The sequence below is a fragment of the Bacillus rossius genome, chromosome 1 (assembly GCF_032445375.1).
Source record: "Bacillus rossius redtenbacheri isolate Brsri chromosome 1, Brsri_v3, whole genome shotgun sequence".
NCBI classification, from domain to species: domain Eukaryota; kingdom Metazoa; phylum Arthropoda; class Insecta; order Phasmatodea; family Bacillidae; genus Bacillus; species Bacillus rossius.
The window spans coordinates 121,216,145-121,242,727 of record NC_086330.1 but is presented as its reverse complement, the minus strand read 5'-3'; the positions used below and the strand labels follow the sequence as shown (position 1 = coordinate 121,242,727).

Genomic DNA, 26,583 nt, shown 5'->3' with positions numbered 1-26,583 from the left:
GGTGTTACTATCCGGTGATTTCAGGCAAACGCTCCCAGTGATACCTCGCTCAACACCTGCTGATGAATTGCATGCCTGCTTAAAATATTCAAATTTTTGGAGCACAGTAAAAAAAATGCATTTAACCACGAATATGCGAGTTAAACTTCAGAACGATCCAACAGCAGTCATATTTTCAAGACAATTAATAATTGAAGTTGGTAACGGCACTGTACCTACAAATCCAGAAACAGGAAAAATCAGCTTATCATCTGATTTATGCAACATCGTAGATTCAAAAGAGGAATTAGTAGACAAGGTATTCCAAAACATCGAAACAAAATTCAAAAATCATGCATGGTTGAGCGAAAGAGCCATTCTAGCGGCTAAAAATGTTGACGTACACGATATGAACAATAGTATTATAAACAGAATCGAAGGTGAAACAATGACATACAAATCTATTGATTCAGTAGTGCACCAAAATGAAGCAGTGAACTTTCCAACGGAATTTCTCAATTCACTCGATGTTCCAGGATTACCACCACATATTTTGAATTTGAAAATTGGTGTGCCAATTATATTGCTTCGAAATATCTGTCAGCCTAAATTATGTAATGGTACACGATTAGTAGTTAAAAAATTAATGGATAATCTTATTGAAGCAACAATTTTGATTGGACTTCATAAAGGTGAAGACGTATTACTTCCACGAATGCCACTTATTCCGACAGGTATGGCGTTCGAGTTCAAACGACTTCAATTTCCAATACGCCTTGCGTTCGCTATGACCATCAATAAAGCACAAGGACAATCTTTGCAAGTGTGCGGTTTGAATTTAGAAAATGAATGCTTCTCTCATGGACAGTTATATGTCGGGTGCTCCAGAGTCGGTAAACCATCTGATCTATATGTTTATGCAAAAAATGGGAAAACAAGGAATGTAGTCCTTCCATTAGCTTTACAATAAAAATATTTAAGCTAAACACATTTTTATTTCTTCTATTACATTCCACAGCCATGCACAGTAAAATATTAAATTAAACAATGAATTAATATTAAACTGTGCCACAGCAAAGCGTGGCCGGGTTTAGCTAGTCTACTATATAAAAATAAGTCGGGTTTTCCTTCCTGACGCTATAACTCCAGAACGCACGAACCGATTTTCACGGTTTTGCAGTCGTTGGAAAGGTCTCGGGCTCCGTGTGGTTTATAGCAAAGAAAATTCAGGAAAAATTCAGGACAAACCAACATTTTAAGTAGATGGCGCCGGTGCGTGTCACAGTGTTAGTTACCATACTCCTCCAAAACGGCTTGACCGATTTTTATGAAATTTTGTATGCATATTCAGTAGGTCTGAGAATCGGCTACTATCTATTTTTCATACCCCTAAGTGATAAGGGTTGTCCACCCCTAACTTTATTTTATTTTTTGGAAAAAGGTTTTTTATTATTTTTATAATGTGGCATTAAAAAATACATACAACCCTAAATTTTCACCCTTCTATCACAACCCCTAATTTTTAATAGAATTTTATATTTTAAACCCCGGTCGATAGCTGATCAATTAACACTTGATCAACCTTCCCCGCCTACAGCGAGCTCATTACCTGGATTAACACATAGACTACTTAATGGATTTGATTGAAATTTGGCACACAGATAGAGTATAACCTGGATTAACACATAGGCTACATATTCATGTGAAATTCCATCCCTAAGGGAGTGAAAAAGTGATAATTTCATTTTATAACAGAAAAAAATAATAGGTCATAGACATACAAATAGTGAGTGAGTGTCATTTCTCTGTGTCTGACACACGATCATACACATAGTAAGGTCTGGCAAATTCATATTTTTCTCCTTGGTGAGACCAGCCCGCTTAGTGGAGCTCGCAGCGGCTAGCAAAATAAAGGCGCTCATAACAGTTGTGTTCTTAACTTCGTCAATAGATAGAATTGCCTTGAATTTTAAACGCACCATCGTTTGATGCGTTTGTCATGTCTGGCGTTTATTTATTCAATTATTTAGTGGTCATATTTTCATTGAGGTAAGATTGTTAAATTGAGTATAAAATTACGTATTAAGTAAAATACAATGCCGCCACGTGTACGAAAATGCTGTGTGCCTGGTTGCGATGATAAATTTGCTGTTAGACACCGCTTCCCAGTTTACGAAGAAACGGTATACAATGAATGGATACAGAGAATAAACGTCGAGAAGCTGAAAACTCTCCACCCACTTAATGCTGTAGATGTGATTGCAAACTTCAATAGTAATGCTAGAAATAGTAATAATAGCTAGAAATTCCCTAGAAATAATTTATATGGCAAAACAACGTTTGCCGGGTCAGCTAGTATGAGATAATAATTTTTTAGTCAAAATTTTAACATAACCTATTATTACTGCACTCGCCGACCGATGCTACTTATTTTTAATAATCAAAGAACAAAAATATGAGCTTATATCGCTAATCAAATTCTTAAAATGCAAGAATTAATTACCTTTTTTGCCGCAATTGTTGTTGTAATAAACAATGGAAACCACATTAACTTTTCACTTCACTTTATGAACAGTTGACAAAACAGTTCACGTGTAGGTTGTGTGCTGCCGCTGTCTCTCTTCTACTCGGACGCATCGGCCGATGGAGTGGACGAGAGATAGACGCGTCACAAGCCGAACGCTTAGGCCGATCACGCCTCTCTTTCGCGTGGGGGAGGGGGCGTATCCCTCCCTGAAGAAGTTATAAAATCGAAAATATGTCAGATCTCAGTGAAGCAGTGAAGGCTGTATGCTATTTTGAGTGATGCAAGCTGTTAACAACACCTGGAATCACATCCTACAAAGACAGTGATGCATGCTGAGAATGATAATGCTAGTTAGTGTCCAAATCCCCGTTTAGTTGACGTAAGTTTTTTATATTCTTATTTTATTTTTTCAGAATTCCCTCCCGAAATAAATTTTTGTGTCCGCCATTGCTCATTTGCTGTGGAGCGGACCCGGAAACTATTGAACCATCGGGATATCTCGGTGCGAACACATTTTTCTTTGCCAAATTCATTATTTCCCCCGTACACTCCTCGTCCCGCCGACACTCGGGCCAGGCGGCCAGCTCCATTGGACAGCAGTCTCGCTCCATGCTTGTCGACCCTGCCCCGGGTCGTTGCTTGTTTTATTTGGACTGGACGTCTCGTCGACAGATCACTAAGGCCACTATCACGCTACGAAACTAATCCATCACGTTCCGAACATTTTCTGGAGAAATACAGCTGTTCATAAAAGAATGGCCCAGTTTCAATGGTATATTATAACAGTTTAATTTAGACTATTTACAAAAAAAATCATACATCAAATTGAAGGGAAACTAACCTGGTTCTTCTTACAAATCTTCAGTATGTGTATCTTTTAGCTATACGACACACATTCACACTTAGGTTAACACGTCCGGAGTAATGAAAGCAATAGCCTCTTCAATTCTGTGTCTCAACTTTGCAAATAATTTTGTAGCGGCGGAACATAGATACGATCTTTTATAAAGCCCCAAAAGAAAAAGAAAATGCATGGCGTTATATCAGGTGAACGTGGCGGTCAGCGCGAAAAAAGAGCTCTGTCGTCTCGAATTGCCTGTACCATCGGCGGGTGTTATTGCCACATGGGGCATTGCAATTAAACTTTAAAATAAACGCACGTTGAACTGAAAATACAGATTAACTCTTAGCATGTTGCAGAATACAAAACGCTTTACGCTCAGGAGTCGTCGTTTTGCGTAGGTGGCGCTGCAAGCACATGTACTCGCGTATGCGCTCATCTAAAACTGTTTGAGTTACTCTTTAATTGTGACTTTGAACCAACACTCTACAAAGCTTGCAGTTGATATTATTACAATTGATAACTTTAAAATTATTTCATGCACATATTGTATAACCACTAATTTTTCCGTTTTCCCTCCCCCCCCCCCCCCCCCCCCATTGCCAACATAGATTTACATTATTTAAGATGAACGGTTGATGTATTTTCTGCAGATTGGTTGGTAGTGTTAAAACAACATTATTTTGTTCCTATCAGTTGGTGGAGGGTAGCATGGCTTCTAGCCAACTCCCAAAAATTAATTGAGCCAATAGGTGGAAAAGAAAGACAAAATATTTTATTTGGTTCTGTTTGGGTAAAACATGTTCATACAATTTAGTTGTGTTTCCGTGAAAGTACTACAGGTAAAGATTTCGGGTAAATTTCCGAGGAAGATGTCCCGGTTTAAAATTTTAAGTGACTTAAGTATACACTGCACGTTAATCCTTATTCGAGCGAGCCCGTAGATCAACGGCAGAGTGCTTCTCTGGTATCCACCTGGTCGTTGGATCAAACCTCGATGAACGCAATTTTCGTTTCTTTTTCTTTTCTCCCTAAGTATATTTCGAACAGAAATATTTAAATCGATGAAAATTTGCATGTAAAACAATAAAAAAAATATTTTGGTAGGAAAATAATTGTATATTTTATTTTTACCAAATTGAAAGAAATAATGCACTGATAAATTAATATTAAAAAATAAAGGCGTCCACCTTACTTCACCCTACATAATAAAATTAATCTATTGTTCGTCGTTCGGGGTTTCACAAGCGACTGGATGGTGGTACTCTTCATATAAAAACGGAAAACATCAAGTTATACAACATATAGCACATTGTTTTAACGCTCAGCGCTACAGGTTTTTTCACAGTTTCTGTGGAAAAACAAACTATACATAGGGTGTGTATATATGTATATATATATTTATATATATACAAGTAACAATTTTGCAGCGTTCCACGCCTTTATTTTTGAGTATTAAGTTTGTTTTCTTTTCAGTTTTAATTTTTGTTTCACGCATATATTTTTATCCATTACAATTTTTTTTTATCCGAAACATACTTAGGAAGCAAATAAAAAGAATATATATATACATATGAGGAAAAAAATCATACAGCGAGATGTGATTAAGCGACCTAGGTGTGTTAATAGACAAGCAGTCTTGCCGGGTGAGCTACGGGCTCGTTGGAGCAGGAAATAACGTCCAGTTTACTTAAGTCGCTGAAAAGGCGTATTTCTCGGGTATGCTTAGCTGTCTAGCACAATGGCTGTGAGCACTTATTAGTCGAGAGGTGACCTTTCCCTACGCCAAACATGGAGATATTCTGAGACTCGGCTACCCTGCTCTCTGCCTTTCCTTGGTTGAACTGATGTTGTCAATGAAGTCGTGGGTTCTGGGGTAGATCAACGTCTGGTTGGCTGCACCTTTCAGTGCAACACATGCTGAAGATGTCTACTGGAAGTTGCGGCTTAACATCGGCTGTAAAGCAACCACAAAGTCGCGGCTTCAGTGTGGAATCCGAGACTTCGTTAGGGAATTTCCGTGTAAGCGTTCATTCTTGCAGTTCGCGTGGTTGATGCGAGGTGAGAAAGTGAAGTGTGTTGCTAATTTTCAAGTGCGAATCAACTTCCGACCCTGCGGGCTGATTACGAGCACACACTTTGCGTTATAAGTTGCGATAAATAACGAAGGTTTGCGAAGAATATCGCAGGAACCAGCAACGTGATTACGAACACATCGTGTTTCGTTAAACTTCGAATATTGATGACGTTGTGGCGGTATATATCGCAAACTTTGATTACGAGCACACTTTTCAAGTGATATTTATCGCACCGGAGCTACGTTATATATCACGGGCATTTCAAGTGGTGATACGAAGCGATTGTGAGGTAAGTGATATAATTACTCTTAAAAATAATGTCCTCCCGTCATAAAAACGGCATTATAATCGCACATTATTGTTTTAAATATAGTCGAGTACGATGTAAAGCGATGAAGTTAAACGAAAACAATTGTTTTAGGTTAGCGTGTGTATATTTAACACGCGAACATTATTTTTAACATGCTATTTATGTTTATTAATTGTACCATGAAATCATTGTTTTCAATGCATAGTTTGTGTGGAATAATTATGAAGTGGTTTAAATACGATCAAAGTAGGTAAGAAGAATAAATAAATGCCGTGTCATAGCTTATCAAATTAATCCTAACCTAAAGAGCGATATTATTTACACGCACATTATGAACATAACATAGCTATAAATAGTTCAAATAGGCTGCTTATGCATATTTTGTGTTTGAGTATTTGCTCAACCGTTGCCTACGAACGGCTCAACATGCATTTTTGTTTAATCTGTGCGCTTGTAGACTTCAGACAGTAAATGGTATATTTCTCTATTTAGTTTCAGAAAGCTATTTCCGGCCTCCTTGTGTGTTCAATTGTGCAAGAAATTTTTAATTTGTGCTCATTCATTTACATATTGGCTCTATTACCTAAGTGTGTTAACATAGGTAATTGTTAACAAGTGGGGCTGATCATAAAACAAATAACTTGATGAATAATTTATTTAGGAATTCCCCTCCTTAAGCAGGATGATTCTATTAAATAACATTTCGAGCTTTTATGTAGGGGAGGCGAGGCTTTATTATAAAAATAAGTTTATGAAAACGGTAATTTTGAGTTCCTATTATTAACCTTGATACTTATTTCTGTTGAGATATTTCAAGTTGTTTACTGTTTAAATTGTTGGTTATGTGTGGTTAGCTACACTTCAAATACTGCAAATCTATTCATGTCTACATTTGGTTAGGTTAGCTGCATTTTAAATATTGTATAATGAGGTAAATCTGGTGAAAAGCTACTTTTCCATATGTTTTTTTTTAAATTTATTTATTAGTTTTCAGACATTGATTCCAATAATTAACATAGGCTATCAATACTGTAACATTGTTTTACTAATAGAAAATTAAGCTTACCTCACCTAACCAACCATCCACACATATTTTGTAGTACAATTAATGTAACTAACCTATCTTAACTAACCATTCACACAGATCCACACTATTTTTTTGTTATTTTTAATTCATCTAACTTAATGGTGGGAATGGCTGGTTTGATTAGGTTAACTACAAATACAGTACTTGAAAGTAGTGTAGACAGTTTATTAGGTTATGGTAGTTATATTAAATATACTGTGAACTCATTTTAACAGTTTTTAAGAATTATATATTGTAACACAGCTAACTCTAACCTAACCAACCACACTACAGTTTATACCTATTATTTTTGTTGGTAACATAACTTAAGAAACAGTTCACAAAATCACACAGTATTTTTAATGTAGCTTACTTAAGCCAACCAATCATTCTCATGTATTAAATTTTTTGATTTACCTAACCTAACAAGCTATTAAAATGGCATATTTCTAGTTTAACTGCTTGAAGAATTACAACACACTCATGGAGAATTGTTGGAAAAGAAGTAAAAAAGTTAAAATTGTTTTTAGAAATTAAAGAAAAATGAATGCAGTTATGCATTACATCGAGGAATATTAGCTCAATAATACCATATTAAAAATTATTTCTATTAATCAGGCCCTCTTGTTAACAATTAGTAGCCTACCAAACTATATTACACTAATTTAGTTAATGTTTGAAAATATTTCAGGTTCTACACAATGGCCTTTGCTGCCTTTCTGCTAAATATCGAACTGGAGGAGAAGGCAGAGAAGATTGTTAAGAAACCATCAAAATCCCTTCGAATTGCCAGATTGCACCCTCATAGCAGTTGGAAAACCTTAGAAACATGAAGAAACAAGCTATGCAATTTAATAAATACTTTGTTATCAAGTTTGTTGCATTTATTAAAGAAATTGTGAAATGAAAATAGTGTTCACTCATTTCCATGTTACTTTTGAGTATAACTTGGATATTATATTAAACACATGTTAAATTTTTGTTTCCTGGTTTCAGCAGATCTCATTGTCCTGAGAGAGTTGGCAGTGGCTTTTTTGAACCATTGTTTTTTTTTGTGTGTAAAAAATAGATACTATGAATCATTTAATGATAGATTGTTATTTAAAGTAAATCTCATACATACATGTGCTGCTTCATGTTTACAGGTTTTTTATTTAAAAATTTTGCAATTTCAGACTTTGTTTTGGTTTTAAACAAAAAATATTTACAAAGAGTGTATTATTTAATAGCTCAACTATTTCCATGGATAGTTATAATTAAACAATTATTAATATTAACTATTAATAGCCTGTCCAATAAAAAAAATCAATGCACATGTCTGTAAGGATACAAAAAATGATTTCTTAACACAATATTTTCTCATAATTAGCAATTTTAGCACATGCTTCCAGCATGCCTTTTAACTTTTCTTTAAGTTCTTTGATGCATTTTTAATCAAATTGCTTGTTACCATTTCAGAAGCACATATTCCCAATGCTTCTCATCAGCTGCCAGCTGTCTTTCTTGAATGTTGTTTATCAGCTGCCAGCTATCTTTCTTGAATGCTGCTCTTTTTTTTATTATTTTTAAATTGTACTATTAATCATTACCAGTATGAATTGTATAGGTTACACTAGGTATTATAGAGGCAGAGTTATAATAAAGGAGGTGCTAATAACAAAGCACACATTCTATAAAGTATGCTGACTAAAAGTATTATCAAGGTTTTTCCAGTCAAAGATTTCACAATGCTTGTATATAACCATTCTTTACTTCTTTTTTTTTGTGTAAACAAGATATAACATGGAAGAATTTCATTAGGCTAGCTGACTATCAATGCAAGTTCCAGCAGGTACAACTGCTAGTTGTTGCCAGTGAGCCCATTTGTATACAGTATAGATATTGTTTCATGTGGATGAATATAAAAAAAATATTTTGAACTAATTTTTATTATTGTAAGTTTAGAATCAATGTAGGTATGTTTATTGAGACCGAGACAAGTACAAACAAATTAAATGGCACATATTGCATTTAGTTAGATAATTCAGGAACAAATATTGACTTAGTATGATTCATCTTGCGATAAAGTTTGGTACAGCTCCATTCCTTGCACCTCCCCAGTCAACACTCTGCATCTTATGAATTGTTATCATCACTCACTGTTCTTATCTTTCTATTTATCATCAGAATAACCAATAACCATTAAATCTGTGCTTAGATGTGTGTGAATATTAAAATAAGCAATTTTTGAGCTAGTATTTAGAGATCAAATCAAATGTTTCTTAAAATATGTGATGAAGCCTTTGAACAGCTTATTTAACTATATTAAGTAAAATTTAACTTAAATAAAAGACTAATACAGTAAATTAATATGTAACTGATTGTGACTGATGGCTATTATAACAAATATGCATAAAAAAACTCTTAGGTTTCTTGGCTATCTTATGAAAACACAAGGATTGTAAGAGGTCTTGTTTTAATAATGAACCTACCAGGGGTATATGTAGGGGCAAGAGGAATATATGCCTCCCCAAAATCCTAAAAGAAAAATCTATATCCCCCCCCCCCCCAAAAAAAAATAAAGCCAACAGCAGGCTAAGTGCTTCTATACCACTTTCCTCCTCCCCATCCCCCTTCCTCCCTCATAACAAAATTCTGCATACACTTCTGAGTAGAACAACTTCAATTTTAATTTTTTTTAATATGAACTATTAACACTTCCATGTTCATGCAAGTCATTTTTTTGTGTTTCATTTTAAATGTAGCACACCTCCAATTTCTCTCTGTCAACTTTCAGGTATCTTAACTACTTAATTTTCACCACTCTTATTTTAAACCCACTACACCAATCTCAAACCAAATTGGAAGCATACCAGTATTGAAAAAAATATATATTTAATTTTCAAATAAATATTTGGAAAAGTATAGAATAAACAAAATGCATGACTACCACAATATAATGTCTACCAGAGGTTGAGGGACAAAACCACCTTCTAGAATCTACATCATTCCCAATGATGATGCTGTACCGAAGATTTGGATAATTCTCTGGTCAAGGCTGCTCAGAAATATAACTTGGATAATATTGCCAGCTGTTATCTTAGCAGCTATTGCTTAAGCTGCTCTTTTTATTACAGCATATATCATGTTGATCCATTACTGAATTAAAAAAAAAAATGGATTAAATAATTGGTATGCATGTACATCAGAAATTGTTCAAACTGAATATTATTTTACATATTAAACCATCAATTTCTAAACTTGCTGAGAAAAAGTAATCTATTAATTTATCTTAATGGGAAAAAGGGGGGGCGGAGAATTAAAATTATTGAATATTTCAAGACAGTTTTTAAAATAATTGCAGCATATTAATAATTTACATACATGTTGGATCATTAACCAACTTGAATGCCATCTTGAAAACAAAGTTGTTTACACAGTACTTATTCAGTACTTACTCTATTTACTCAGTACTTAGTTTCACTTGTTTAAGTCATTGGTGAGATTAAATTAAACAGCAATTAAAAAAAACATAGCAATGAACTTTCATATCCTCAGATTATAAAAAAAAATACTGTTCTTACACTGAAAATTTTCAAGAACTGTTCCATAATAACTGTTTAAAATGTCAATCTTTTTAAATTGAAACATTATGGGCCTAATTTTATCCTTAGAATATGCAACCTAACACACTGAAGAGTTTAAAACAGACTTCAAAAAATGAAAATACAAAAAGTAGCCCATATCTTCTCCATTGTAATTGAAGGCTGCTGCTTACATAAAAATTGTAACGCTATATTCACTAAAGAAAAAAATAATAAGAAAACTAATATTTTGCCAATGGTAATGGTTTTTAATGTCCCTAAACGTTTGTTAAGCCTCTTTGCCAGTTAAATCCACAGATACATGCAAGCTTCACATTCATTATTTGAAGAAAAATTGGCTGCAAACTCTCTGTGGCTCTTAATAAACCACACCATGATTTCTGTTGGGCAGCAGTAACTTTACCAGTGCCACTCTAAGGCTTATTTTAACTGAGAACACAAAAATTCAACACAGTGTCCTCTTTAATAGCGGCATGTGCACTCTAATCAAGAAAACCACAAATTTAAATAATCTACTGTAATTAAACTTTACCAAGTGTACGAAGGGAGTAAAAAATGTTTGAGTGACCTATGATATAAATATTAGCAAAATTATTTTTATTTACGAATGGTACTAATATCTTGGAAACATTGTTTCAAAACACTTGTATATAAAATCCACGAAAGCACATGAGTATTAAAATATATTTATAAAATTTTAACTGATTAGATTACATAAACTAGAAAGCTCACCGCTGGAAATATGTTAAAAAGTGTTGTTTTTATTAGGTATGCTAATAACCACATATATGTATAACTTTGAAGTATAAGGTTATGATTTTACACAAGCACACCAAACTTGACTAAATATTTGTTAAATTCCATTCTTCATATCATATCAATAATAGGTAAAATAAAAACAGACACGGGTTCGTGGTAATTAGTTGTTCCTTTAATTTTGTAACCTGTAGAGTGGCCTCATTTTCATTCTATTGAAGTTTAAACATGCTTCTCGTTCGATGTTTATGTTTACATGGCAAGACGCAGTTAGCCACAATGACGATGCGAAATCTTTAACTGCATTTTTAATTTAAACTTCTACGAAAAAGGCAGCAAAAAAGCTTTAAATACTTTATTTAAGAAATTAGTGCATTAAAAAAGATTATTTTGTTCTCAGTAACACTAAGTATTCATGATTCACTTACAAAATAGTCTGTTCGACGAACATATTAATTGTTCAATTGTTGCTTGTCCTCTGACGTCATGGATTCGTATCGCAGGTTAGCGTTACCGTGGAAAATAACGAAACGCATATCGCAAGGTGGGTCGTAATCACCAAATGCGATACGTGTTTCGTTACCGCGTGAAGAATAACGCTAGTCGTCGATGGTGTTCGTAATCAGCCCGCTGGCTTCGCTGATGGGCGTCGCCCCGCGCCGAGGTGTGAGGGCAGCACTCGCCCTTCCTTTGTGTGGCCGACCGCCAATACTTGACCTTCTCTCTCTCTCCCCCCCCCACCCCTCCAACAGGGCGTGGCTCCGGTCACCGTGCGGGACTGCCGACTCGTCACGTCGACTGTCGGTGGCGGATACTTTGTTTTTTCGCTAGGAAGTAAAATATATATTTGAACATGTGTATTAAAAAAAACCAAATTACTATTTACACTAACACACTGACATATCGACCATCAAAACACGAAGTGGCGTAACTGCAAAAATGCCGATGTTGAGATATAGGGGAAGGGGGGGCAAGATGGGGACGCTAAGAAGAAATTGCCTTAAAAAAATAATGGTTGTTGCTAAAATGGCGACAAATATTTCTACAGGTGCACAAAATGTCAGGCTATCTTTGTAAACTAAAATGATAGTTACAGATTACTCACTGAAAACAATGGCAAAACATTTACGATCTCACGATAACACCCCATCTTGCCCCATACATGGGGCAAGATGGGGCATAACTTGGGGCAAGATGGGGTGCCATTATTTACACATGTCACATACATAAGCAGTGTCTTCGTCCTCATCGTCTTCTCCAGCACATGCACAGTGAGCCCACCCTTGACATTCTATACACTTAACCCACGCTTCCGTTGATTCAGAAAACAAATGACCACAAAAAATACACTTAGCATCGTCAGTTTCTTTCACTTCAGAACCTTTGTCCTTTTTCTCTTTGGGTGGGCATACTCTTCTTTGTTGTCATCATTCTGTGCTCTAGGTTCAGCTTGTTTTTGCAAGAAACAGCACGTTTCCCAGTTTGAGCTTTCAGGTCATTTATATATGGCGATTCAGTTAAAATAGCAGTTTTCCCACGGCGCCGATCACTAGAATTGTTCCTTTCTTTGCCGAAATGGGGAAACGGCATTGTATCTTTTGGGGATACTCGACTCAATGCACCAGTGTTATTTTGTACAGTGGAGAACGAACAGCTAGGAAATATGCAATTCTTGTTTACTACAGGATTCGAGGACTCTGGTATGCTATCTTTTTCAGTGACATTATCAGGCATCATTCTGTCAGTAGTTTTGGACGAACAACTAGGAACAGAATTATCCTTCCATACTTGAGAACCCGAAGATTCTGGTATGCTGGCTCCTTCAACGACACTAGGCGCTGGTCTGTCAGTTGTTTCGGAAGGCAAGAAATCACTATCCTGAAAGACCTCAGGGTGTATTGGCCATATTCCCGTGGTTTTGAAACCATTGATGGCTGTCGTCATTGTGGCTTCTCGTAGAAAAGCACTTCCAAACAAGCTGGCTATCTGATACATTGTGACAACACGCCCTGGGTGGCATCGCAACCAATGGTTACTGCAACTTCATAATATGTGCTGAGTGGCTTCATGAATGTAACGTCCAGTGGCTGGAGGCGATATGTGCAGTGCGGCGGGAAACAGAGGAGGATAACCCCGTTTTCTCTTGCTAGATAAATTAGTTCAAGATTTTTTGTTTGTGTAGAATGGCCGTCAAACAGTAATAAAACACGATTATTTTTGGAGGCGTTAGTAAATTGCATAAACCGCTTGAACCACCTTACGAAAATGTCGGACTGCATCCAGCCTGATGGATGACATTCGGCCCAAGTTCCAGGTGCAGACCCATCCAACAGTTCGTCTTTCATTCTCTGTCGAGGAAATATCATCGGTGGCATGTAAACGCCTGGTGCACGGAAATAAAGTTCTACAGTTACTGTTTGTCCTCTCTCTGCCGATTTTAGAGCTCCAACTTGTTTTCTTCCTTTCGAAGAGATGATTTTCGATCTTCACTTTGGCACTGATGACACACTTGTTTCATCGCAGTTGTACACTCTGTCTGGAGTAATTTGGTATTGGTCATACAGCTGTCCTAATAGTTAAAAAAGATTGGTTTTTACTAGACTATTACAAACGAGCAGGTATGGTTTTTAAACCTATAATATAACTACAACTTATCAAAAGCATTACTCTTGGCATGACAATATTTAGGAGCTTTTAAGGAGCAAGATGGGAGCAATGTTAAGGGGCAAGATGGGGACGTCCCCATCTTGCCTCAACTGTAGCATAATACTTAAAAGAAGTATAATAACTTTACAGCTTTTTTAGTCAGTTCCGCGGTTACAGTATTAAATACCTCAAACACAATGTTATTCAATACAAGCCAAGAAATATAACATTTTAAATCGTGGCTTACCTGTTGGCCTTGCCAAAACCAATTAAAATAAGATCAAAACAGTGAGATACAATAAAATGGCCACCGAACACAACTAAATACTCCAAGCTTACTAAAATCTTGTACGCCGAGCCAGCGTGACTTGCTCTTCGATATTAAATCCTTTCCCGTAAGATGGCAGCACCATGCAGACAAATAAACACCTGCCCCATCTTGCCTCACGACCCCATCTTGCCCCCCCTTCCCCTACTGGCTACAGACATATCTTTACGTGGTCTATCATGTCACGAAGTGGCGTAACTTAATTCCCAATGGTTTTGAAGATATAATGCTTTTTCATTTCGTCGTAAGTGTTTTGGAGACTATTCAGCAAAACACGTACTGACTTAAGTTAACTTACGCCTGTTCGTGTTTTCCGAAAAAAAAAATTGTTGACTATTTCTCGTTTTACACGAAGTGGCGTAACTACATGTGGGGCGGTCGGAAAATGCAACCTAATTGTTTTGTTGCACAAAGATGGGAATAGAGGGAAAACACCGGAAGGAAGACTGATACCGCAATACCGCACTATCTATATACTGATCTGCACCACTATCTGCTCGTCTGTCCATAACAACACATGCTTTAGATGTAGAGCCCAGGTAAGCATTTTGTTAAAATATTACTTATTAGGCCTACAACCATAACTAACCCTTAACCACAGACGTGAAACTTTTGTGCGTATATACAGGCGTGAGGTCCCACGCTGCAAATAATGCTGACACTAACACAGACGTGAAGTCAGGTGTCAGATAACCACTTATCGCTCCGGCGGCAGAGAGAAGACTGAATGGTAGGAAGGTACTGAAGATCATGTGTCCACGAGGTTACTGGTTACTGATGGCAGAGGGCGTCAGAACGCTGTGTGGTCCCGGGGACCTCATGTCTGTGGTTAAGGGTTAATAAATTAGTCTGCATATAATTTGTACATCAAGAACACTTATGTTCACCTTTAAATGCATTGTTTGATAAACTGTTTATTAGTGAATTATTACTGCAGGTAAAATTAACTCTAGGCTATTTTGAAGTGGACGTTACAACATACATTGCAAGTTTAATTTTGTATATTTATAATACATTACTTATTGTATCTTACAGATCGACGCTGGAGTTTGCATGCAAGTAAGAAGTGGACTAAAAGAAGATGGACGCTTTAGTGAAGTGGACTGACGGCACCCGGAACGTGGTGAGATTAACTGATTTAATTCCAGTTGATAAGGGCAATGCTTTTAAAAAAGGCTCCAAAGTTAAAATGCTTTACAATAAAACATTTTATTTTGGAACAATAATATTGTTAGAAAACAGTGATTCAGATAGCATGTCTGATGAAGACGAACAGGCATTGGCCGAATTTGTGCCTCTTTCCCGCCTTAAGAGCAATAACAGAGATACCGAAGCTGATCACAACCCCAACACTTCATTTGGAAATACAGATATAGCCTCTAATGTAGACTTAAATTGTTTTGGTAGTGAACCCGATGACAGCGACGCGGATCCAGATTTTACAGAACTGTGCGAATTAAAAAAATGTAAACTAGTAGGTGTTCAAACATGTTGTTGTGGATTGCTTGTTTGCAAATCCCACTGGTCAAAAAATGAATGTGACCATATTGTTTTAACTGATAGCAGCGATGAAAGATTCATTGCTAAATCTCCAAAGAAGAAAAAGAAGAAACCCCAACCTAAGTTTGCAGAAAAGAATAATATTGATAATACAGATCCCATGCATTCTACATGTACTTCCAACGGTTGTAACTTAGAGATTTTTGCAGCTTGTGTGAGATGTCTTGAGTTACTATGCTTTAGACATTTTGAGGAAAGTGATGAGTGCAAAAACCATACAGATAATTTAGAAAAATTGGAAACGCTCATCGAAGAGCCAAGAGAGCCAGAAGATTTTGTTACAGAAGGGTCTGCACGAGAATTTCCCTTAGAAAAACGGTACAAAATAAATAGACAGAAAGAAAGAAAACAAAGGAGAAACACTGGTCACGGCTATACACAAGAAAAGTCTTACAATTTAGTTGCTCCAAGAGAAATTAAAGACCGTTGCATTGGTAGATTCTGTGAGAAAACCAAGAAGTCTTGTAGTAAATTTACAGATGAAGACAGACAAAATATTTTCAAGTCGTACTATGCTATGGGTAGTCTTCAATTACAACGAGAGTTCATTGCAAGACACATAGTGTCAGGGGCAACAAAACGCAAAACTACAGTTGGCGACAGTCGTAGAGCACAGTCAAAACAGTATTTTTTAACATTAAAAAATGAAAAAGAAGCAGTGTGCAAAAAGTTTTTTCTTAATACTCTTAGTATTAGTGAACGACCAGGAAGATCAGCTGTTGGAAAAGTAGCAGAGACAGGTGTTTTAGAACCAGAAAAGCGTGGAGGAAGACAGGAAACCCTAGCAGCTAGAGATGCAGATATTCGTAAGCGAATGACCGATCACATCAACAGATTTCCAAGAGTAGAAGCGCATTACTGCAGGGCTAATACAACCAGAGAATTTCTACATGATGATTTGAATATTAAAAAAATGTTTAACCTTTACCAAAGTGAAGATCCCAACGCCAACAAGGGCAGCATCGGGTTATACAGACTTATTTTTAGAAGTTTAAATTTAAGTTTTCATCATCGTAAAAAAGATATGTGTACTCTCTGTATGACTTACAAGACAGGCGATGGAGACACAAAGGACAGAATTAAACAGAGGTATGACCAACACATTGCGGAAAAAACAAAAGTTAGAGCAATAAAGGAAAGGTGTAAAGCAGCAGCAATTGAAAACAAAACTAATGTTTGTTTAGTATTTGACCTTCAGCAAGTAATCTTCTTGCCGAAAACCAACGAGAGCGCCGTATTTTATAAAAGACGCTTATCAGTGTACAACTTTACAATATACGACTTGGGAACCAAGGACTGTCATTGTTTTACTTGGAATGAGTCAATAAGTAAAAGAGGTTCATCTGAAATTGCTTCTTGCATATTCCTCATGCTTAAGGAGCATGATAAAAACAACGTAGGCAAAAAAGTGACTTTGTTTGCTGATGGCTGTTCTGGCCAGAACAAAAATAGTATTCTGCCTGCAATGTTCCTTTACTTTTTGTTCAATAGCTCTAACATTTCTGAAATTAGTTTGAGATTTTTTGAACCTTACCATGGTCAAAATGAAGGTGATGCTGCTCACAGTGCGATTGGCCATGCCATAAATCAAGCAGGCGATCTGTTTAATCCTTCCCAGCTGGTACCAATAATTAAACTCGCCAGAAGGGCGCATCCTTACATAGTCCATCAAATGGAAACAAGGGACTTTTTGGACTTTAAAAGACTCTCCAAAGAACTGCGCATTCTCACCATTCGAGAGGATAACGAAAAAGGACAACCCATAAATTGGCCTAACATGGTAGAGTATGCTTTTAAGAAAGACCATCCTACAACAGTTTTTTTTCAAGAACAGCCATCTTGATGAAACGTACAGGTCATTTACTTTAAAACGTGATGCTGACAAGAACCTGAAGATGCCCCTAGATCGTCTCAACGTTCTACCGCAGGCTATAACAAAAGAAAAGTTCAAGGAGCTGATATCACTTTGCGAAGGACCTACTCCCGTTGTAAGGGCTGCAGAGTTTCAGAACTATTACAGGTCCTTACCTAATTAACTTTTCAAAGATTGTTGTCTAGAAGAGATGAAACTTGAATATCGTTATTAGTGTTTCTTCTTTGTTATTGATATTTTATCAATCAATATTATTTAGTTAAGATAAGTTTTTTTATCATTTTGTATGGTTTTTAAAGCTAAACAGTACTGTTTTTATTGAAATTGACATCAGGTTATTTTATTTTACTTTTTTTTAAAACAAATTTTTTATTTTATGAAACCAACAAAGTTGAGTATCACTAAGTGGATATTGTAGTTCTGATAATAATTATTTTGCCTAGTTTTTGTTGTTTAGAAATTTTTGTTTAAGAGTGTAGATTTTTCAATGTATACATGTTAGTTTCACTATAGTAAAAAATTTTATGTAAGCAGTTTTCAAACCTCTACTTTTTTAAAACCATAACATATTATGTGAAGCTACTCGATTAAAAATTTTTTTTAATAATACACTGTGTGAAGAAGGCCCAATAATTAATGCTGAGTGATTGAGTTATTTACTGCTAATATGATATACTTTCCTAATAACCTTTAGTGTTTGTACTAACAAACGATTTGTATTGTTATAAGTAATAAAACTTGAACATTTTTCATTATTTAAATGTTTTATTTCGCGGCGTAACTCTGCAATGAATGAAAACAACAAAACACGAAGTGGCGTAACTACAACATTTTTTATATTTTATTATAAATCTTAAAATATAAATTTGTAATAAATAAAGTAATTATAGGTAACCCAAGTCAGACATCTTAAATATATATAAAAAATTAAATGAAGGGTTTTCTAGTTTGGGATTGTGCGGTATAGCACTTCAAACATAGGTGCTTTTCTTATTTTTGCTCTCCTGAAAAGTTGGCATTTTACAGATACGCCACTTCGTGTTTTGATGGTCGATATGGGCCGACAGTAGTAGCCGTAGATGACAATAACATACTGTCTTCACTGATATTTTTGAAATTTTCTTCATAACTTGGGGGAGGTTGATATAACTCCCCTGCTCCTCCCCCCCCCCCCCCCCCCCCCCGCCTCCTTTTGCGTTCGCCACTGAAGACTGTGGTACAAACGCAGCAGTTCGTATCGGGAGAGTATTGCGTACTTGGCTAGTCTGGCAAATAGGCTCTTCGTGCTGACAGCAATGAAGGTGATGAAGACTCTACAACACTGTATGAATTGGCGTGATAGTGATTATATGTGCGTATGTATATAAAATTTTTCTTGCTTTTACTACGGGATGTCCGGTGTCTGAAAAATCAGGAAATTTACTTGAAATCCGGGAAAAGTCATGAAAATTCCCCAATAAATTATAGTAATTTGAGAGAGTAGTTTGCCATCAATCAAACTGTGAAAGATTTTTTTTTTCAGATGGTGTTTTGTTGCATAGTCATCTAGACACTATAAAATGACGTGTGTAAGTTTCTGTTTATAATAAAAATGGAGACTGGAGTTTTTTAATTTAGTTTAGAATATTGAACAAATATATAAATTATATATCTAAAGGAGAATTATAAATCTTGGTCGGTGAAGTCAGTGAAAAGTCGGGGGAATTGTATGAAAGATCTGGATTGCAAACAAGGTCGAGAAGTATTCGCGCTCATCACATTTAAGACCACAAATTTCTCTGTCGGGGATCTCTATAAAATGTAAATAGAAGGGATTTAAGATAACTGGCATGGAATGATTAGAAGGAGTGTGTTGGCAACCAAGCAGATAGAGGCTGAAAATGGCCAGTCCTTTCCCAAAATTACAGGGTGTTTGAGCAAATTAATATATTATGATGATCCAACTTTTAGTTTTAAAACTGCTACCTGTGGATTTTGTGTCAGGAGTGATGAATTCTTCACCATCTGCTTATGTAGAGTGATGGAAAAAAATGAGGTTGGGAATAAGGCAGAAATAAAGATAAAGTAAAGATGGCCTAATTCCTAGTGGAATGAAAGAGCACGAGTTTCATAACAAGCCCTCACCACCTTTGCTTACTGCATAGACTTGTAGTTGGCCATCCAGTCTCCCAAGAAGAGTTGGTTCGCTTTTAAATGAACATTTTTGGAACCTTGTGTGCCTAACGACTCGTATGCATGCATCTATTGCGTGGAACTGTCGTAATTATTATCACTGGTAACATTTTACACCCATTATATCACAGTTAGTGAATATCCGCTGAAAATATTTGTTACATAACTACAAATGCAAGGGAGGTATCTGCTGTTTTAACGCTTTAGGGGCCAAACCCACGACCCTCGAAGCATAAGCGTAGTCAGTGACGTGCTGTCCTTCACTTGCAGGATTGGACGTTCCCCGAGGAAAAAGGGCGCCGTGTAAGAAGGCAGGCGGTGACGGTCAGCTGAAAACAGTCCCTGAAGCTGCAGAAGAGGAGCCATGGATAACTTACGTCCTGCAGGCGGAAGGAAGCTCTCCTTCATCGGTCCCATCAGCAGGAAGAAGAGCATGGTGGTGAGTGTGGCCTCGCGAGGTCCTGGCTTTATTTTTTTCATTTCGTGTGCAGTTTGTACCATCACATTATTCCCGTTGCGTGGACCGTGTTTTCTGAGGGGCCCGAGAGATGCGATAGACTTGGTTGAGCGTCCTGAGGTACTCCCTAGGTGGGGTTCTCCTCTGAGTCAACCACAGTTAGCTGAATTGTTAAGGCAGTTGGGTGGTAGTGTTGCTGGGATGAGTTGCCTCAGCCTCTTGTAGCCTTCCCCTAAGGCCCGTTCTACAATGGCATGGAAACGGAGACGGATCTCCAGGAGCGTTTCACTATCGCGTCTGATGCTTCCACAGTGCATGGAAACGAAACATTTGGCAACCAATAATATTGTATTTCAAAGTTATGAAATACTAATTTAATTTAAAAAATTGAGGTCATGAAACGGGCAGAATTTACATATGTATATAAAAATAAACAACAAATGTAATTATAGAACACTAAATATTCTTGTACTTGAGACAACTTTTTAAAGTATTCAGATCATAAACAAATATGGCTTTCAAAGTAGTCAAATTCTCGGCTTCTATTGATCGCACGGAGCAACGTAAACGGAAGAGCTCAGCATTGCCGAGCTGATCCGAACGGTTCGCCTCCGTCTGCGAGCTATGGTAGAAACTTTGTTCCGTGAGATCTGTCTCCGTTTACGGGATCCGTGTCGTAGAACGGGACTAGCACCTACAAGTCGCGATGAAATGGCGTATCCATTTTCCTATATCGTAAGGCCATGCAAAGCCCAGTACAGCCTCTTATGGAGAGTATATGTTGGTCCTGCAAGGGATGGAAACTGGCGTGTAATAAAAGCAGAACTGGGATGAGAGAGACATCTTTGTAGACCGTGTGTCAGCGGCTCTCTTGGTCCCTATTGGTACCATCGGGAGAGCGCTGTACTATCTCATTGACTTTTTTTTTGACGTTTCAAACACGTCTTGGCTTCGTCCATCATTAGGGATTTTCTTTTTGGCGTAGTCCATATCAATCCAGCCAGGGATGTTACCTTCTCAGTTTCACATATTTCTGAATTTAGCATATGTTAAAATTCGGTTAATATAAGAAACCCGTATTTTTATTTTGTTTTGTTCAAAACATCCCTGGCCCGAAATACAGGCTGCCAAAGACGGCGACTCGGGAGCCTCTTTTAAGGAACATTTCAGACGGCTACAAAAAAAAGAGAACTAAAAAAGAGAGAGAGAGAGAGAGAGAGAGAGAGAGAGAGAGAGAGAGAGAGAGTTAGTTTTGAAATTGTTGCCGAAAATCTCAAGTGAGAAATGGCGCACGAGATGCGATCTGTATCTCAAGCCAGGAAATTTTCGGAACCAAGAAAAAAATTACGGCATTCTTAATTTTTCCTAATTTAATTATTATTAAATTGAAAACATCTTGGACTAGGAAGGTAATATAATTATATTTTCCTGAGTGAATATTAATCTCAGATTTTAATGAAGAAATAGTTTGGAAATCGTTGCATTTCTCAGCTTGGGAAAACAGAAGAGTAACTTCTAATAAATGACCACGACGAAATTAGTCAGGCAGAAGTTTTAATTATGAATATTGGCCTCACTAATTACGAATAGCAAATAACTTTTAGAATATATTGGGTGCAAAAATTAACAACCTAGATAAGTATGGAATGATAATATTGTAAAACATATGTAGAATTTGTAATAAAGTAAAAATAATGACGCGAAAATGCAGTAAGGGCGAAGCCGAACCTTAAAAAAGGTTTCAAGACGTGGGGGTTTCGTGTTAGCTTTCTCAGTGGTGCAAAACAAATACCAAGACTGTTTTTATTTTTTAACTTTCGCCACAACGCCACATGAATTTATTGTAAAGTTAACGTTGTTACAGTTTTAATTTGTAGAATATTTTTTGGCACTATTTTCTAAATACCGTGTAGCAGAGTTAAGCTCTCATCTTGGCCATATAGCGTAATGGATCCAAAAGCAAATAAATTATCAAGGACACGATTTGAAATATTTCGGAAGGATTAGTCGCTTCGTAACGTCCTCATAAACATATCTTATCTTTCGATTTTTATCTTGAATATTATCAGAGGAATTACGGGATGCTTGTTTGTTAGAACGTAAGTGTGTAGCTGCAGAATCTTATTCAAGGTTGTTGGATGTTTTTTTCCTCGGTCCTTAACTTGATGTTTATAAATCGAGCGGATGTGGGAAAATTGGAAGAAGGGAACAAAATTCCTCCCGGAATATCAAATACGAAAAACCCTCGTACCACATTTAGATGTCTGCATTACAGAAAATATGACTTAATTGGTTATATGCGTGTGTATTAAAAAAATTGTGTTTTTCGTAAAATCCTATTTTAAATTACTTTCAGCAATTTCATGCGTTAGGTTTTTTTTATATAAATAATTTAACTATCTAATGCCCGTCATGCGTTCCAATGACTCTTTTTATTTTTATTTTTTGTATTTTTTAAGTGTGTACACATAAAACGCATCTCTCTCTATCTCTGTGTAACTTTATATATCTTTTAATATCTCTTTATCTCTTTTTATTCATCTCTCCATATCACTCAATCTCATTACCTCTATCTATATATCTCGCTATATATATAATTGTTTATATCTCTATATGTATCTTCATATATCGCTATATATCTGTCTATCTCTATATAAATATAGCTTATAATTATCTATACCTCTAACCCTTTATTTTTATCTTTTTATATATTTATCATCTTCATGTATATATACATATATATTTCTCTTAATCTATATAGCTATATATCATTCTATACCTGTCTGGCTCTATACCTCTCTGTACATCTATATCTATCTCCATAAACCTTTATTTCTCTATATCACTCTCTATCTTTAGCCCTCTCTATCTCCCTCTCGACTCACACGCCACCATTATTATTCGGACGGTAGAAAAGAGGAACTGACATAAAGTACTTACTGGTAATTATCCGATACTACTCGCGCGCCACCTTTTTGCTTTAAGAGTTGGTACTATCGAAATCTCACTGGAACAGTGACCTTCCTCGTGTTTTAAACATGGAGGTAAGAAGTAAGGGAGTTGGTGTATAGAATCTTTTTCATTTTAATACTTGAAGTCAAAATGAGAATCTCTAATCCTTTTTTTTTTTTTTTTTTGCTTCTGCATAGCAAAACAATTCTTGGTTATAATGAAGTTCATCTCTAATTTATCGCAGATGTGTTGGTATTGTGTTTCTTTAGCAATATTCACTACACGATGGCATATTTACGATACTTGCTAGCAAGTTCTTTTCAAACTGTTAATCAAATTTGATTAGCCTTTATACACCTACTATATCAGGTAGCTACTTCAGAACATACAACCATTCCATAGTTTCAAAGGTCAAAAGTGCAAAATTTCATAGAGATCGGATGAACGATGAGTTATCAATGCAATGGCGAAATTTTATCAAGAATTAATCAATTTTGCTTTAAGGATTGGTTTTATCAGAATCTCACCTAGACAGTACGGAATTTATCATTACAACTATTTCCCGTCAAATACGGTCAAATGTTTCGTTTCCGCCAATAATAATATATGCGGAAGTTAATTTTTTTTTTCCGGTTCAATATGTAGCCCATAAACTTCTTTTCCCGGATAAAACGATGTATTTTAAAGTTGAAAACCATTATTTGTTTGGATATTACCGGTAACTTATTTAATTAACAGAAATACGAAGTTGTTGATGTTTAAAGTTTCTTTCAGAGACGTTTTCAATCTTAAAGTTTTTATTTGCAGCGCATTCATGTTTGTTTAAGTTGATTACTGTATGCAGTGCGCTCTCATAGGCCGATATCGATAGCTCGCCGATTGTACACGCTCTGTCTCGTGCCGAGTGAATTACATTTAACAGCCCGCATTCTTTCGTAGTTAGTCTGCAATTCGACGATGGAATGGCGATATTTCACCAAGTTTAATTAAAATATGCTACACAGGGTTTTGTTTTATCGAAAAATCACCTATAATTTGACCTTCCGCTTGTTTCAAAGGTAGTGTGTGCCAAGTTTCAACTCAATCGGATGAACGATGCGCGAGCGCATTGAAGACAAACACACACACATTAATTTATATATATAATAAGATTACATAGTAGGTACTTTTAATCTGATGTCACAAGTATTCATCAGTGCATACTCGAACCGGAGAAATCTCGTCTCATGAAATTTAGAGCAAGCTCGCATATAATTAAGCCTCGTATTAGTTGGCCCCGTCGAAGAGCGAGTGGAATGGTAGAGTCGTTGCTTGCCCTATCACTGTGGAGTCGAGTGGCCCGCCTGGCCCAGTTGGGAGGGCGAGTGGAGCGATACAGCGACTCCACCGCTTCCACCGCTTCCACCGCTTCCACCGCTTCCACCGTGCTTCCACGTCACACGCTCGCCCTCACTGCTCGCCGTGTGTCCGCGGTCAGTTCAGTTCGCGTGCGCGCGTTTCGCGGTTTTATTTTGTTGACTATAGTCATACATTTTACACTTTCGTGTGAAAAGCGTGACCCAGCTTTGAATTTTGGGTAAGGCCAACGACCGGAGCAGAGGGTTTTTGGGTGGTATATAATACTTCCTATATAGATGGGGAGTTGAAAATTTAGAAGAAGAAAAAAACGCGTTCTTCAGAAAATAAGACGAGAGATTTTAAATGAAATACCACAAAAAAACATCGGGGTCGTGTTAGGGCACTTAACACACGTACGACTTTTTGTCGCAGAGACTGAGCGACAAAGTCGCGGCACCTTGCACACGAGCGTCATTTGTGTCGCAATTTAAGATGGATTTGGAACTCACGAGCTAAAAGAAAAAAATATATATAGCCCTTTTGGCACAGCCTACAGGCGTGGATAGATTACAAAGTACCTATTTCTTCTAGAAATATTTTTTATCTATAAAATTTTGGAATCGTTAAAGAACTTAATTAATACAACATATTTATGTTCTCCAATATTAGCAAATGGACGATTAAATATTTTCTCATTTTCCATGCAGTGAAAATAGTATGAATGATTTTAATTCAAAGCATCTAGCGTTTGAGAGCTAAAACTCATTTAATTTTATGCCAATTTTTATGACCTTATTATACTATTTTTCATCCCCTGCACTTTTAACGTGGTCTTATAAAAATTTGCTTTGGACCAAGGTTTAAGATAATATTAAAAGATTTAAAATAAATTCTAACTAATTTGATACTAAAGAAGTTTTTGAATTATTTAAAAATTTAACTCTGGTTTTTATGGTAATAATTATTTGTTTCAGCCAAAGTTATACATAAAGTTTAGGATTCATACAACACATTATAACGGATTTGTTAGTACATCTATTAAAAAAATATTATTTTTTTACTTTCGCCCATAGTAGTATATAATAGCCGGTCCTGAAACTGGCTTCTGGCTGTGGTGCTTGGTGCCGAGCCACATCTCTGATGTCACGTCTATCTGTGACGTCACGGCGGCCATCTTGGATGAGTGTAACGGGACACAGCGCAACGGGACACAGCGTAACGTGACATAACGTAACGGGACAAGTAGATCACGGCAGCCATCTTGGATCCGCCATTTTGGATGACGTCATTTTGTTTTCTAGAAAATTCCGGCATTGTGTTGTCCGCCATATTGGATGATGACGTCACCGTTGCAATTTCCGTTACGGCCGCCATCTTTAACTTTTTTATTTATTATCCGATTTTAATAAAAAAAAATTTAAAAATTTATAAAAAAATTTAAATAATATAAATTTCATAAAATATTTATAAAAAACATACTTTTTAGACACGGAGTTCGGAGTCCTCGGTTCTAACCCGACGAGGTCAAAAAAAATTAAAAATGGCTACCGATCCTTCCCTCACAGTGAACGCAGGCAGACTGACCCCCACCACTTATGTCAAAGTATACATATCTTCACTTAGTATGATGTCATGTCCTCCATCTTGAAATTTGGACGCCATCTTGAAAATCTTTATTTATTATCCGATTTTAATGAAAAAAATTCCAAAATTCATCAAAAAATTATTGTATTTGAATTCTGTTTGATTATATCGATGTACGTCCTTGGTTCGATTCCCGGCGAGAGTAAACGGTCGATCCTTCCTCCATGAAAGCTACCTAGACTGATCTACCACCACCAGTACCAAGGTATATATCATCAACTGGTATGGCATCATGTCCGCCATCTTGTCTTCATCCGCTGGAGACCACCATCTTGTTTTCGTCTGCTAGAGTGTGCCGATAACATGTAGTATAATTATCTGGTCACCATACCTTTGTCCTCAACTGTTGACATTGAACTTTGACCTTGACCTTGAACTTTGACCGTGACATTGAAATTTGACTTTGTCCTTGAAATTTGACTTTGTCCTTGTCGACCATCATGGATCCGACATTTTATGTTCAGTACATGCT

At 36.5% G+C, this 26,583-nt stretch overlaps 1 protein-coding gene across 6 annotated transcripts in view; it reads left to right on the top strand.

Annotated features, from left to right (window-relative positions):
• The window catches only part of LOC134543716 (band 3 anion transport protein), a 337,233-nt gene that overhangs the window by 163,702 nt on the left and 146,948 nt on the right, over positions 1-26,583 (top strand). For 4 of the 6 annotated variants that reach the window (XM_063388400.1, XM_063388397.1, XM_063388398.1 and 1 more), the window contains exon 3: positions 19,991-20,159. In XM_063388400.1, the coding sequence (XP_063244470.1) occupies positions 20,085-20,159 (75 nt within the window). In that variant the 5' untranslated portion in view covers positions 19,991-20,084. Of the gene's footprint in view, positions 1-19,990; positions 20,160-26,583 lie in introns of those variants that run through there. The other 2 variants (XM_063388402.1, XM_063388403.1) reach the window with 2 other exon arrangements.